The 14290-nt window shown below is 37.7% G+C and overlaps 1 protein-coding gene across 1 annotated transcript; it reads right to left on the reverse strand.

Annotated features, from left to right (window-relative positions):
* Positions 1-11415: 11415 nt before the first annotated feature.
* Positions 11416-14004, reverse strand: LOC147564264 (RING-H2 finger protein ATL13-like). The gene has a single exon (XM_086644920.1). The coding sequence runs from the start codon at positions 13115-13117 to the stop codon at positions 11612-11614; it is 1506 nt and encodes a 501-aa protein (XP_086501046.1). The 5' UTR covers positions 13118-14004; the 3' UTR covers positions 11416-11611.
* Positions 14005-14290: the final 286 nt, after the last annotated feature.

The raw sequence follows: 14290 nt of genomic DNA on the forward strand, positions 1-14290 counted from the left end.
CCATTTTACAAAAATAATTATGTTATCTCTCTCATGCATTGAGTCAACTCAAAGCTCTACACTTTCAACAAAAAAAAAAACTCACATCTCTAACAATTTCTTGCAAGAAAAAAAATCTTCAACAATTTTGTCTCCCAACTTTATTGATAGGTAACGGTTTTCTCTTCTTCAATCTTATTTTTTACAATTGTTCTTTTATACTTTTCTTTTCTATTTTCTGAGTACTGTATTTGATGTTATACCTCTTTAAAAATAATCAATTCATATTTTATTTATGAAGAACATGTGTTGATTTTATTATTAGTAATATTAAGTTTTAACAAATAACGATTATTATATTATTTTTGGGATCTCCTTTACTCTTTATAATGCATGTTTTTAAATCTATTTATCTAAATCCTATTTTCTTCAATGCAATAAATAGACATTCATAGTCATGCATCATAATGCAATAGTTAGTTGGTAAATATTATATTTGATTTTTAACCAAACAATCTTTTGTTACAACCGTAATTTATAGAATTGTAATAGTCGATTAGATTATAAGTGTTTATTTAACTTTAATTTTCTATTTTATGTCCAAATTCTCGTACGATACTTCAATTATTCAATTGAAAGTAGCGTGTGAATGAAACATACACATCAATTGGGTTTATGCTTTCATACTAGTTTATTTGTTATGGCAAAAAATAATTTTTTAATAGCTAGTGTAGAAAGGGCCCCAAAAATGTATTAGCTTTAGGCCTCTCAATTACTTGGGCCGGCCCTGGATATAGGGATCTGATTTTTTGACAGATTTAGTCGATACTCTTATATCCAAACTTTCTTTGGTAAAAAAAAGGTCCATCAATTTTTTTGACACCAACTTATTCTAAATATGTCATGACTCCAAGCTTCCGGCATTCTTCAATAAAACTCCAGATCTGTTGTTCAGAACAGTAATATGTATCTGTGTCTCGAATCCGTGACTAGGAAGACGAAAAACAACTCAGTAAAATTTCGTATCAACATTATATATGCCTCTTTACCTTAACACCTTTTGTCTCAGTTGAAGGAGACCTCCAAAAGGGGCAGCAAAATCCGCCTCGAGGGATTCTGTAACACCCCTATTTTTTTATATATCAAATTGGGTGGAAATAACAAACTCTAGATCAGTTTAGGTTGGATAAAATACTAGTGGGTTTAAAAAAAACTAATCCTCTTCACTTTTGAAGGAAGTATAAAAAACAGAAATGATGCAACCACTCCTTAGTGAAGGAAGGAGGAATGAAGAAGAAAAGAGATAGAGTTCTCTAGAGAGATACAAGACATAGTTGTGGTCTTGAAGTCATCTAAGGCGAAAAGAGGTCTATTTCCTATCTCCTAAATTTTTTGTAGGCTCTTTCAATTTATTCCATGATAGGTTTAGTATTGTTAATCACATTAAAGAACTATTAAATGGTTTAAACATTAGTTTTATCTAGAATTCTATAAAACATCTGTAGAGGACAGTATTTCGGTCTAGATTAAACTCGAATCTGGTATTGATAGATGATGAATCTCGGTATGATTCTTCTATGGTTGGAAAGGTCAATTAGTCTACTTTCTAGTAGTTTAAAGGGTTCATTAACCGGAGTTCCGAGTGAGGAGTTGCAATAGTTTTCGTACAAGGTGTCAAAACAGTGTCTACTATATGTCCGTCTATATTAAAACTGAATATGGTATTGATATATGATGAATCTCGGTGTGATTCTTATATGGTTGGAAAAGTCTATTTGTCTACTTTCTAGTACTTCAAACGGTTCATTAATCCTAGTTTCGAGTGAGGAGTTATGATTCTTTTCGTATAAGGTGTCAGAACAATCTCTACTATATCTTGGTCTTGAATCTGGTATTGATAGGTGATGAGTTTGCACATGTATCTCATATTTTTGGAAAGGTATTTCATTTACTTTCCAATACTTCAAACGATGCGTTAGTCGGAGTTCCGGGTAAGGAGTTACGATAGTTTTCGTGCAAGGTGTCAAGACAGTCTCCAATGGAACAATTTATTGAGATAATTGTTGGGTTTTCCTCCTAGTGAGGCAACCCAGTTGGGTTTGGATTAGGAAACCAAACCCGGACCCAAGTCGAGCTTCTTTGGGTCGGTTACTTAGGTCGGTAAATTAAGGTTAAGGGAAGTCAATAAATACTTCTTTAATCTTAATTAGAAGTAAGTTGCACAATTAGAAACGTAAAAGAGAAGAAGGAGAGAGAAGAAGGTTGCCGAGAAAAGCAGGGTTGATCTGTTTTAGCGTGCACAGTCTTAGTTGTTCAGAAAATCCGCCGGTGAGTTCTTCTCCGATTAAGCTAAAATTTGGCAGAAGTGTTCTTAACCTGTTCAGCTAGTATTAGTACGGTGGGATCGTTGATTGATAGTCGGAATCCTAGTGAATTTAGAGTCGTTTTAGACTGAATATTTCTGGGTTGTTTTGTTCTTGCTTGTGAGGGTTTCTCCGTGTTTCATCGTGTTTGAGACTGATTCCTTTTGTGGAGTCTGAGTCTCGGGTGGACGTAGTCTGTAACTACTTTGCTTATTATAGTTAATTTGGTTGGACTACGAGTCCTGTGGTTTTTACTTCTCATCTTGAGGAGGTTTTCCACGTTAAAAATCGTTGTCTTATTTACTTTCCGTTCTTTGTTTATTGCTCCCACATATTCTTCTATATTATCCTCGTAACTAACACAAATGGAAAAACTTTATACATCCGCTGCGTCGACTCGACCCGTTTTTCCCTACAATAATTCACATGGTTTCTGTTCTTTAGGCAATGTATCTCATAGGTAGATATCTTCTAGTGGCGAGTCTATGTTTGTTAACTATTATTGCTATTTTCTTGTTTGAGGTTGCGATCCACATGAGGATCTACTATGAGCATCATCCGTTCTGACTTGTCATGTGTTGTTGGCTTGAATGGTTTGGTGAACTTGTAATTCTTAAGAAGAATCAATGTTTGTTGTGTATTGGTCTGAGATACCTGAACGAGGGTTTGATAATTGTGTCTTTTGACATCATGTGTTTGTCGACATGCATGTCAAGTTTGGTGCTATAAAGGTTTAACCTTAGTTAAATGCATGATATTTTATATATGCTGAAAAAAGATGAAAAATCGTTGCATTATCAAGGTTAGTATTGGATAAAAATACGATAACCCGAAAACCTAATAATTAATCAAATTACATAAATTATTAGTTTCGAGAGGGATTGGGTAAATCTGATATGTTATGTTAGTATTCACTATTGAATTTCAGATAATGTCAATGATGAATATGAATGCAATGTTTCCTTGATTGTGGATTGAGCTTGCCTACAAGTCTTAGGTTTGTGGAAATCTACTGCAGTTGGGTTTTAACCCAGCTATTTTGTTTTTCAGGTGTTGATTGTGCACTAATGGCAGGCGTTGATCATGGATCCAGTTTGAAGGTATCGAATCTTCGATTTCGAGGCGGTCAGCTTGAGATTTGGGATTTGGGGCGCTAAAGTTTCATAGCCGGCGAGCCACAAATCTGAAACCATTGAGAGTGGTTTGCATGAAACCCTCCTTGAGGCCCTCTTCGTCTTTGACTAAGGGGGCTCCGGCCAGACCCGTAACCAAGTAAAGGCTCGGAGGGGCCATGGCCCCCCTTGCCCTTAAACTTTCTCTAGGGTCTGTAGTGGGAATGAAAGTTCCCCCCTAAAAGTTTACTGACCACCTTAATCCAACCCAACCTCCAACTTCCATTTCTTTTGTCTTATCCAATTGACCTAATTCAATTTTTTCTTAACTTCCACGGCCACATCCATTCGGCCATTCCCAAAGGATAACCATATTTTAGATTCTTATAGCTACCCCACCTTAAAGTTTCTTAATATATGCTAATTCATATTTTATTCTATTTATTTCAAGGTTTCAATTGTTAATTTATTTTTTAAAAAATTCTATTTGTTAAATTATACCATTGTGAACTTTAAGCGAGAAACTAATTTGACTCATTCAAACTTTGATCTCTCATTCTTAGCAGGTTCGACCCCCTCGAACAAAAATCCTGGTCCCGTCTATGGTTCCGGCGCATAGATCACTTCCCTTCCCTGGAAAATTAAAATTTTGAGTGAGAGAGAGAGAAAGAGAAATAGTGAAAGGGAGATAGAGAGAGAGAGAGAGAGAGAGAGAGTGAAACATTGAGACCGGGAGAGAGAAACAATAAAAGATAGTGAGAGAAGGAGCATGAAAGAGAGAGAAGTGGGAGAGAGAGGACACGAGAAGGAGAGAGAAAGAAGAGGTGGTCCGAAATGGTGGTTGCGGCGATGGAGGAGAAATGAAGATGAAGGTCACAAGACTAAATACAATCAAGCATATTTTTGGACTAAAAATAAAGATGCCCTTTATGTCAATCTTGATTGACTAAGTCATTATGCCACACCTAGTGAGATGGCTTGGCTCGATCTTGCTTCCACCGTTGTCCAAATCATATGTTGAGCACGTCCCATTCCTAAAACCAATTCTGTCACGTGTCATCCCACTTGTTTGCTTGTCGTCGTCTTGGTCCATCCTCGTCCCCTTTCCTCGCGCCGCTTTGCTTCCTTACAAGTCGACACCTTTGTCTTTCGCACCCTGATTTGCTTGAAAGGACTTCCTTTTGGTTTAGCCCTACGACTGACTACCGTTGTGCCACCCCATGCAGGACTTGCACTTGACCAAATGCTTATTGCTCATGCCTTGCCCAGTGGTAGTTCTTAGGCCACTTCCTGAAACTGGGGTACTTGGCCTTTTCCTTTCCCTGGTGCAGCACCCGATCATGGTACCTACTCTTGGTAATGAGTCGCTGACCTAAGGCGTGCAAGGAGCAGGACGATTCAAAGGGATGCCAAGAAGGAGCATCTTGAGTCGACAAGTGGGAGGTCAGTTGAAGATCATGACTCAAGCGTAAGACCACAGGAAATTGCTGGAGTTTATGGCTCCAAGCCCCCAACGATAAAGATTTTGAGGACAAAGGGTCTGTAATTGGTCATTGCGGTTGACAAGGTTAAAAGAACCCAACAAGGGAAGGAAGGAGTCAAGTGCATGACACAATGTTTTGTAATGTCTGCGGAAATAAGGAGACATATATTGAGTTTACAATGATAGCATCAGGTTTGAAGAACATTTAAAAAAAAAAGCAAATTCTAAAGTTACAAAAGATTTTGACAAAAGTAGTTTCCAGCTGATGTGGCGGTTGTGGTTTGAAACTTTGACTAAATCTAGGCCGTTGAGAGATGAATATCACAACCGCCACATCAGCTGGGAACTTTCTTTAGACAAAATCCTTTGTAACTCTAGCATCTCCCTTAAAAAAATATGTTGATTTTAAACCAAATAAAAGTTTAGGTTTTCTGTTTAACTAAAGAAAAATAGAAATTGGGCATTCCGTATAATTTCCACTTAACTTTTGTTGCCCTAACCCGATTTTGAGACTTGATCAACTAACAGTTTTTTTGCATTTGAACCTCCAAACTGTAGAATTGCAAACCAACTTGTGTTAATATGAAAATCGAGAGAGATCGAGTGGGGAAGATAGAGTCAGAGAGTTTGAAATACTCGGTTAGTTTTGTATTCATATCATATGTGTTTATATAGAGATTACATTTAGGGTTACATTTAAGATATACATGAGATATAAACAAACTCTATCTAAGATCCTAACTAATCTTGTACATGAAATCATAGATTTGGTTTGGCCGGGTGTGACTGTTGTGTTGGCCGGGTGTGGCTGCTGCCGAGTCCATGAAGTCCGAGTGGGTGCCCTTAATACTCCCCCTCAAGTTGGAGCGGAGATGGAGACGAGGCCCAACTTGCCAATTGTCTTCGAGAAAGCTTTGGCACCGAGAGGTTTTGTAAATATGTCTGCAAGTTGTTCAGCGGTCGGTGTAAAGTGGGGAGCAATTGTGTTATCTTTGATCTTCTCACGAACGAAATGACAATCAATTTCAATATGTTTTGTTCGTTCATGAAAAACGGGGTTGTCGGCGATATGTAGCGCCGCACGATTGTCACAATAGACGGACATAGGAGATGAATGATTGATTCCCAGATCATGAAGGAGAGATTTGATCCATTGTAATTCACAAGTGAGGTTAGCAAGGGATCGATATTCAGCCTCAGCGGAAGACTTAGCAATGGTGGGTTGTTTCTTGGATTTCCAGGATAAAGGACTGGAACCAAGCATAGTAAAATATCCAGTAGTCGACCTTCTAGTTGTTGGGCAACCGGCCCAGTCAGAATCGCAGTAGCCCGAGACATGGAGTGTACTGGTAGCCGAAAGGAATAGACCATAATTGAGTGAACCTTTGAGGTAGCGAAGGATGCGATGGGCCGCATCAAGATGAATGTTAGTCGGATGTTGTAGAAATTGACTAAGGTTATTAACCGCATAACTAATGTCCGGACGAGTGACAGTGAGATAGAGGAGTCGTCCGCTTAGGCGGCGATACGGAGAAGGGTCAGGAAGAGGAGTACCATCCGCGAGACCCAAACGAAGTTTTTGTTCTATTGGGAAAGCAGAAGGACGCGAAGCTGTTAAACCAGAATCGTTGATAATATCGAGAGTATATTTTCTTTGACATAAAAAAAATACCTTTAGAAGATCGAGAGACCTCAATACCCAGAAAATATTGAAGTCGTCCGAGGTCTTTGAGGGAAAACGTTGTATCAAGGAATTTCTTGAGTTCCAAGATGGCCGAATTATTATTTCCAGTAATAATAATATCGTCTACGTAAACCACGACATAAATGGAAGTGGTAGAAGTGTGAAACGAAAAAAGTGAGTAATCGGAGAGAGATTGAGTGAAACCCTTTTGAATGAGAACAGAAGAAAATTTTGAAAACCATTGACGAGAGGCTTGTTTAAGTCCATAAAGGGATTTTCGTAATCGACAAACTTTGGACTCCCCCTGTTTTGAAAAACCAGGAGGAAGTTTCATGTAAACTTCTTCATGGAGATCTCCTTAAAGAAATGCGTTGTTGACATCGAGTTGATGAAGGGTCCAACCTTTGATGGCTGCAATAGATAGGAGGATACGGATTGTGACTAATTTGGCGACTGGAGCGAAGGTGTCATGGTAATCCAGACCTTCTATCTGAGTGTATCCCTTGGCCACAAGTCGAGCCTTGTAACGATCAATAGAGCCATCCGGTCGAAATTTAATTTTATACACCCATTTACAACCAATGGGCCTCTTTCCTAAGGGTAGATCGACAATTGACAAAGTCCCATTAGATTCTAAAGCTGAAATTTCTTTAGCCATGGCATCACGCCAGTGAGTTGACTTCATGGCTTGAGTAAAAGAAGAAGGCTCATCCGTTGAAACAACGGAGGTAAGAATAATTTTATGTGAGGTGGTAAAAGCATCAAGTGAAAGATAATTAATCAGGGGATATGGGATATCTTTGATAGGAGGTGATAATAAAGATGTGTTACATAAATAATCAGAGAGATGTGGAGGGGGTCGTCGATTACGTGGTACCCGAGGGACGTGCTCAGGTGGACATAGAACGAGTGGGTGTGGGTGCTCAGTGGAAGTTTCCTGCGTGGGCTCGGTCGCCGAGTGGGTGCCCGTAGCAGAATCATCTCTAGATGTAGCCGGGGGTGTGTGCAGAGACGATGGAGGCCCAGATGTAATTGGGACAGTAGGTGTGTGTGTGTGTAGACGAGTGGGTGCCTGTATCCGAGTTGATTATGTCAAGACAGGGAGCAGAAGAGGTGGAAACGGGACGAACCAATGGGGACGATCTTGCTGGAAAATGAAAGGATCCATCATCGTTGATGGAGATGAATGGCCGTGGTGGAGAAGGAGAAGGAGATGACACGACGGACATGGGAAAACGATTCTCGTGGAATAAAACATCACGAGAAGTGATAATTTTTCGAGTGGATAAGTCATAAATACGGAAACCCTTCTGTCCATGTGGATACCCGAAAAAAATTCCCGGAGAGGCGCGGGGTTCCAATTTATTCTTAATTATATGTTTTCTAAAAAAACATAAACATCCGAATACTCTAAGATGTGTTAATGTGGGAGGTGAACCTAACAAGTTTTCATGAGGTGACTTGCCATGAAGAATTGGAGTCGGTAATTTGTTTATTAGGTAGACCGTCGTAAGGACACACTCTCCCCAAAAGGAGAGAGCGAGATTAGAATGGAGTCGGAGGGAACGAGCCACCTCTAAAATGTGTCTATGCTTGCGTTCTACCACCCCATTTTGTTGAGGGGTGTGTGTGCAAGAAGTTTGATGATGAATACCTTGATTAAGAAACCAAGATTGTAAAGTGTGATTTACAAATTCCGAACTGCTATCGGAACGAAGGGTTTGGATTTTAGGAATCAAAATGGAACCATTACCAGAAGTTATGTGTGAGATATTAGTGTTGAATTGAGTGGAAACAAACTTCGTAAAATTAATAATGAATTTGGATGTGTCCGATTTATTTGGAAGGAGGAATAACCAAGTACACCTAGAGTAGTCATCAACAATTGTTAAAAAATAACGGCAACCGGAGTGTGATAAAACGGAGAATGGACCCCATAAATCAGCGTGGATTAGTTCGAATGGACGCGTAGAAACGGAAGTACTATTCGGAAACGGTAATCTTGTTTGCTTAGATAAAGGACAAATAACGCACGGTTTATTCTCATTAATAGAAATAGATTTCATACAAGGTAGATGTGAACGTAAATACTTAAAACGAGAAAGCGATGGATGTCCCAATCGCCAATGCCAAACATTAAAGGAAACATGACTACTACTACTAGAAAAACAAGAAATTGAGCAAATTCTAGGGTCCGTGCGAAGAAAGTAGAGTCCTTCCGATCGATCACCAAGTCCAATCGTCGATCCCGTCGCTGGGTCCTGAAAGACACACGAGGTAGAGTTAAAAAACACTTCACATGTTAAAGAAGTAGTTATTTCGGATACGGAAATCAAATTGATTTTGAAGTCCGGGATATGTAAAACATCATTAAGAATAAATGTTTTTGAGAATGAAATGGATCCAATGTGAAGAACACGAATACGTGTTCCATTGGGAAGTCTTACAAAGTAATTAGGAGGTGCATCAACATATTTTGTAAAACGTGATAAAGAATAGCAAATGTGCTTAGCTGCTCCGGAGTCGATTACCCAAGTAAAAGAGTTAAAAAACATACCTGTTAGGTTGATGTTGGGTTCGGCTTGCTGGTTGGAGGTACTGGGGGTGCCTGTAGTCTGTCGGGACTGGTCTAATAACGAAATGAGGCCCTGGTATTGTTCCCTGGTCAACGAAGTTGCTGCAGGCACTCCCTGTTGGGTCGAGTTCTGGGCTGGAAGAGCAAGAACAGGAGCAGCTAACATATTCTGCTGTGGGCGCCCCCATGGCCGAGCTGCTGGACTTGATCGAGGTGGATAACCATTCAATTGATAGCAAGTTGATTTCACATGTCCATGCATATGACAGTAATCGCAATAGGGACGTTGTCGCTTTGGACGAGTTTGATCATTTCGGTCCGAACGACCACCATTTCCAACAGCCAAGGTTGCGGCTTCGGAACCATGAGAGTTGGAGTTCATAATATTCTGTTGTACCTCCTCCTGTTTAACAAGAGAGTGTATACGCAAAATGGATGGAAAGGGATCCATGAGTAAAATCTGACTGCGTATGGCCGAGAATCTATCATGGAGTCCTTGAAGGAACTCCATGGCTCGTTCTTGGTTTACGCGATCAATGATATACTTTCCATGAGCACAAATGCATGGTTCAACAGTCATGAGGGATTGGAGTTCATCCTGTAAGGATTTGAGTTGAGTGAAATACGTCGAAACATCCAATCCCTCTTGTTTCAAAGAGGAAATAGCTCTCTTGAGTTGGAATATTTTTGGAGCGTTAGTCTGAAAAAAACGTTCATAAAGATTCTTCCAAGTTTCAGCCGCGGACTCATCATATAAAATTGAAGATTTAATGTCCGGTGCAACTGAGTCGAGAATCCAACTCGCAACCAAATCGTTGCAACGAGACCATGAATGTAGCTCCGTAGGAGACGTGGGTTTGACAATGGTGCCGTCAACAAAGCCAAGTTTATCCTTGGCTCGAAGGGCTTTTGTCATAGCACGAGACCAGGAGGCATAGTTATCTCCTGTGAGCAATGGAGTGATTAAAACGGTGGTGGGTGAATCGAAGTGGTGGACATAAAAAACTTGTGTGTTTTGGGCAGCGGAGGAGATAACATCATCACTTGAAGACATAGTTGCAAAAGAGGATCGAAAAAAATATATATAGGCTCTTATACCATGTAGAATTGCAAACCAACTTGTGTTAATATGAAAACCGAGAGAGATCGAGTGGGGAAGATAGAGTCAGAGAGTTTGAAATACTCGATTAGTTTTGTATTCATATCATATGTGTTTATATGGAGATTACATTTAGGGTTACATTTAAGATATACATGAGATATAACCAAACTCTATCTAAGATCCTAACTAATCTTGTACATGAAATCATAGATTTGGTTTGGCCGGGTGTGACTGTTGTGTTGGCCGGGTGTGACTGTTGTGTTGGCCGGGTGTGACTGTTGTGTTGGCCGGGTGTGGCTGTTGCCGAGTCCATGAAGTCCGAGTGGGTGCCCTTAATACAAACTACTAACATTGTTCTTAAATTTTAGACTTTTTCAACAAGATCACTACTACAGAAATATTTCAATCCTTCCTACTAGTAAAATAAAAGAAATAAAAGTCACTATACCAATTGAAGTCATTATTAGGGAAATAAGACACTAGTACATGGGGTTGAGTGTTTTTTTTTTTTTTTTTTTTTTTTTTTTTTTTTTTTTTTTTTTTTTTTTTTTTTTTTTTTTTGAGCATCATGGGGTTTTTTTTTTTTTTTTTTTTTTTTTTTTGTTGAGGGTTGAGCATCATGGGGTTGAGTGTTGGTTTTTTTTTTTTTTTTTTTGTTGAAGGGGGTCGAGTGTTGGTTAGGTCATAATACATTAAGTGTCCCTCAACAGCTCTTGTGATTCAAATTAATTATAGTCCACATCACAATAGGACCATCTCATTTATTTCCACAGCCTGTCTTCTTCCTCCAAAATTAATTGCATTCTTATCATGAGTAAATCCCTACCCATAGTTCAACAAAAAAAAAAATCCCTACCCATGAAAAATCAATAAACCATGTGTCTTGCTATTTGAATTTGAGATCTTTGGGACTCATAATAAAAAATCATTCATTCAAAATTTTCTTTCAAATTAGTGTAGATTTGTACTTTGTTCATGAAAAACAAAATTTAAAAGTTATTGCAAAAAATAATGATTTCGATATTCACGACTTTATCGGTCTAATTTTGTCTTTCTAATTAAACGGTTAAAAATTTATTTATTCTACATCTGAGAGAGAAGCAGTATCAATAGAACATTTAAATAAACAAACAATTGAGATTGAATAAAAACAATATGAAACAAAGAAAACAAATTGAAACAAGGATTTTACAAGAAAGGGAGACTTTGTATTAAGATATCTATCTATCTTTATCTCTCAAACTGATTCTATTGAATTCTAAACAAAACTCAAGAAATCTAGAGCAATTCATACTAAACATATAACCCAAAATTCAAACATTTTGAGAGAAAGATGAATGAACAACCTTGCTTTGTCTTCCAACAAGCCAAAGCAATGTCTTCCTAGCGAAAGACGGCAAACTCGCTTGTGAATCTAAACTATTTCGACTTCCAACTTCTTCATCATAATCTATTTCACTAACACAATGATCCCATTTCTCCATATCGATATCCGAAGTAGTCCTATTACTAGTATTATTTTGCTTACTCTTCAAATCGTCGGAACCATTACTCAACTTATTTAATGGAAACCGAAACGAAAATGCCCTACGCGAAGATCCTTCATTGATTGATACTTGCTTATCTTTCTTTGATCTTAGCCAAATTTTTGAAATGGAGAAACTTTCATTCTTGTTCCTTCTTACTGAACTTTCACTAATAATCTTTTCATTACCACTGGTCTTTAAGGGTTCAAACCCTTTAAATCCTTCTCTACATGAATTACCATCACATTCAGACATTGCAGATCTATGACCAGATTTCAATGGCTTCTTTTTACTTGGTTGTTTTCTTGTACTAGTAGGTCTAATACTTACCTGCAAAGATGAACTCTCATCCATAACATACTCAAACGAGCCCATCGAAAAACACCTCCTTGAATCCAAATTACTATTTCCACCATTAACACTGGTACCAGTACTAGTACTACCTTCTCCTCCATTAACAACATCCAAGTTCCTGAACTTCCCAAGCTTAACAGTAACAACTTTCTCTTCACAACCAGCGGAACCCACGATTGGACCGACGTCTTCTTTAATGGGTATTTCACAGACTTTCTCATTGACATTAGTACAAGAAGATCCTAATTCATCTTCTCCATGAATACCCAAATGGGTATTATTTGTTCCATGAAAAGAAGTAATAACAGAATCTCTATCTAAATTCATCTCTCTAGATGTTTCACTTCCAGATTCAAGAACAAAAACGATAGGAGAACAACTATTATTTGGAGAGAAATCAGGAAGTAAACTTCCTCTACAAAGTGGACAAGTAGAGTGAGATAAAAGCCATGTATCAATGCATTCAAGATGAAAAGCATGACTACATTTTGGAAGTAACCTAAGTTTATCATCATCTTCAAATTCACAAAGACAAACAGCACAATCTAATGGTTTTTTTAAACCCATTATAGCATTATAAAAGAAAACAGGAAGAGTATCTATATAAGATTGATCAACTCCTGAATCATGAAGATGAAATAGTTGTTGAAGTTGTCCTTGTAAAGCTGTAACATTATCTGAATCTTCAGGGTCTCTAATGGTGGGTCTAAATAAAAATCTAACAAGAAGATGAAGTAAACCAGATATGAAGAAAATAACAGCAAGAATTATGATTATAAGTAAAATACTTGGACTAATTTTATTACCTATATCAAAGCTAGTATCAGACTCAAGGGTTGAAGGAGGAGGTTGATGAGAAGATGTTTGAGAAAGATATACTGGTTGTTTATATGGAGATAGAAAGTTTCCATCTTTTGTTTGAGAAAAAACCCAAACCATTTTTCTAACCAAAAACCCAAAAAACTCACCAAGATTGAAACTTTTTTAGATCTGGTTCATCACCTACTAACAAGAAACCCCAAAACCCATCTCTGTTTGTAGCTCAAAAAGATGAGATTTTTCTTTTAGCTACTTTTATCATGTGAGATCCATACTTTTCCTAGGAGGCCCTTTTGATGGAGACTCTTGGGATTTTTTTCTCTGGAAGTCAATGAGATGAGAAAGAAAATGTGGAAGTAGAGAGAGAGAGAGAGAGAGAGAGTGAGAAGGGGAAGGGGTGAAAATTGAAAATTGAAATGAGGGAAGGAAAATTGGTAGAGAAATTAATGAAATGCCAGAATGTGAAAGAATTCAAAAATAGGCAATAAATCAGTAGCAGAATAATTAATGAGATATTGTTTGTATAGATGAGTCAATGACCTCAAAAACCTTACTTGAAGATGGTAAAAAAAACAAAAAATAGTACTGATGAAGAAGGTGAAGAACTTGATAGAAAACCCTAAAAAAAATACCAGAGTAAATTCAGTGACAGCAAATTCAAATCCAGAAAATGAGAAAGAAAAATACCCTTCTTGTTTGACTTTCAAGAAACCCATTGCATCAAATCCCATGTTTCATTTAATTCTCTTAAACATTTTTAATTTCCATTAACCAATGTTTCAAATTTTATATTATTATTCATCTTAAACAGAACTTGTTTTCTTCTCTGTACTTCTTCTTCTTCTATTCCATTTCTACTTACTCTCTTCAAATCTTTTATATTATTTCTGCATTAACATGTTCCCACCTCTCTCTTCCACATTGTCTTTTGGCATTTCTCCTTGGAAAAACTGACATGTGGTGAAGAAGTCAAGCTTGAAACACTGGAAGTCAAAATAGATAACTTTGGAATCATCATAATGGAGTGAAAGGGGACCTCTAAATATGAAAGAAGGTTCTTACTTCCCCACATAGGAGTTGGGACAGAGAGCCTTGATCAATGAGACACTTGAACTTCAGAAGAGGTATGGTTTAAACAAATAATTTTGATTTTAGTCATCCGGACTATTTGATAATTGAGTTTACTTCGCAAATTAATCAGTAATTGAGTTTACTATGTGATCTAACATAAAGCATTAACATCATATACTTTTCAAGTTGTCAATCTCACATAAAATGGGCTCTATTGTTTAC

This window comes from Eschscholzia californica, unplaced genomic scaffold (genome assembly GCF_041429995.1).
Source record: "Eschscholzia californica isolate CP2 unplaced genomic scaffold, dmEscCali1.0.p SCAF_1, whole genome shotgun sequence".
Taxonomy (NCBI): Eukaryota; Viridiplantae; Streptophyta; class Magnoliopsida; order Ranunculales; family Papaveraceae; genus Eschscholzia; species Eschscholzia californica.

What these genes read in the sequence shown, in the direction of transcription:
- LOC147564264 (XM_086644920.1), bottom strand. Translation starts at nt 13,117, where the DNA reads ATGGTTTGGGTTTTTTCTCAAACAAAAGATGGAAACTTTCTATCTCCA.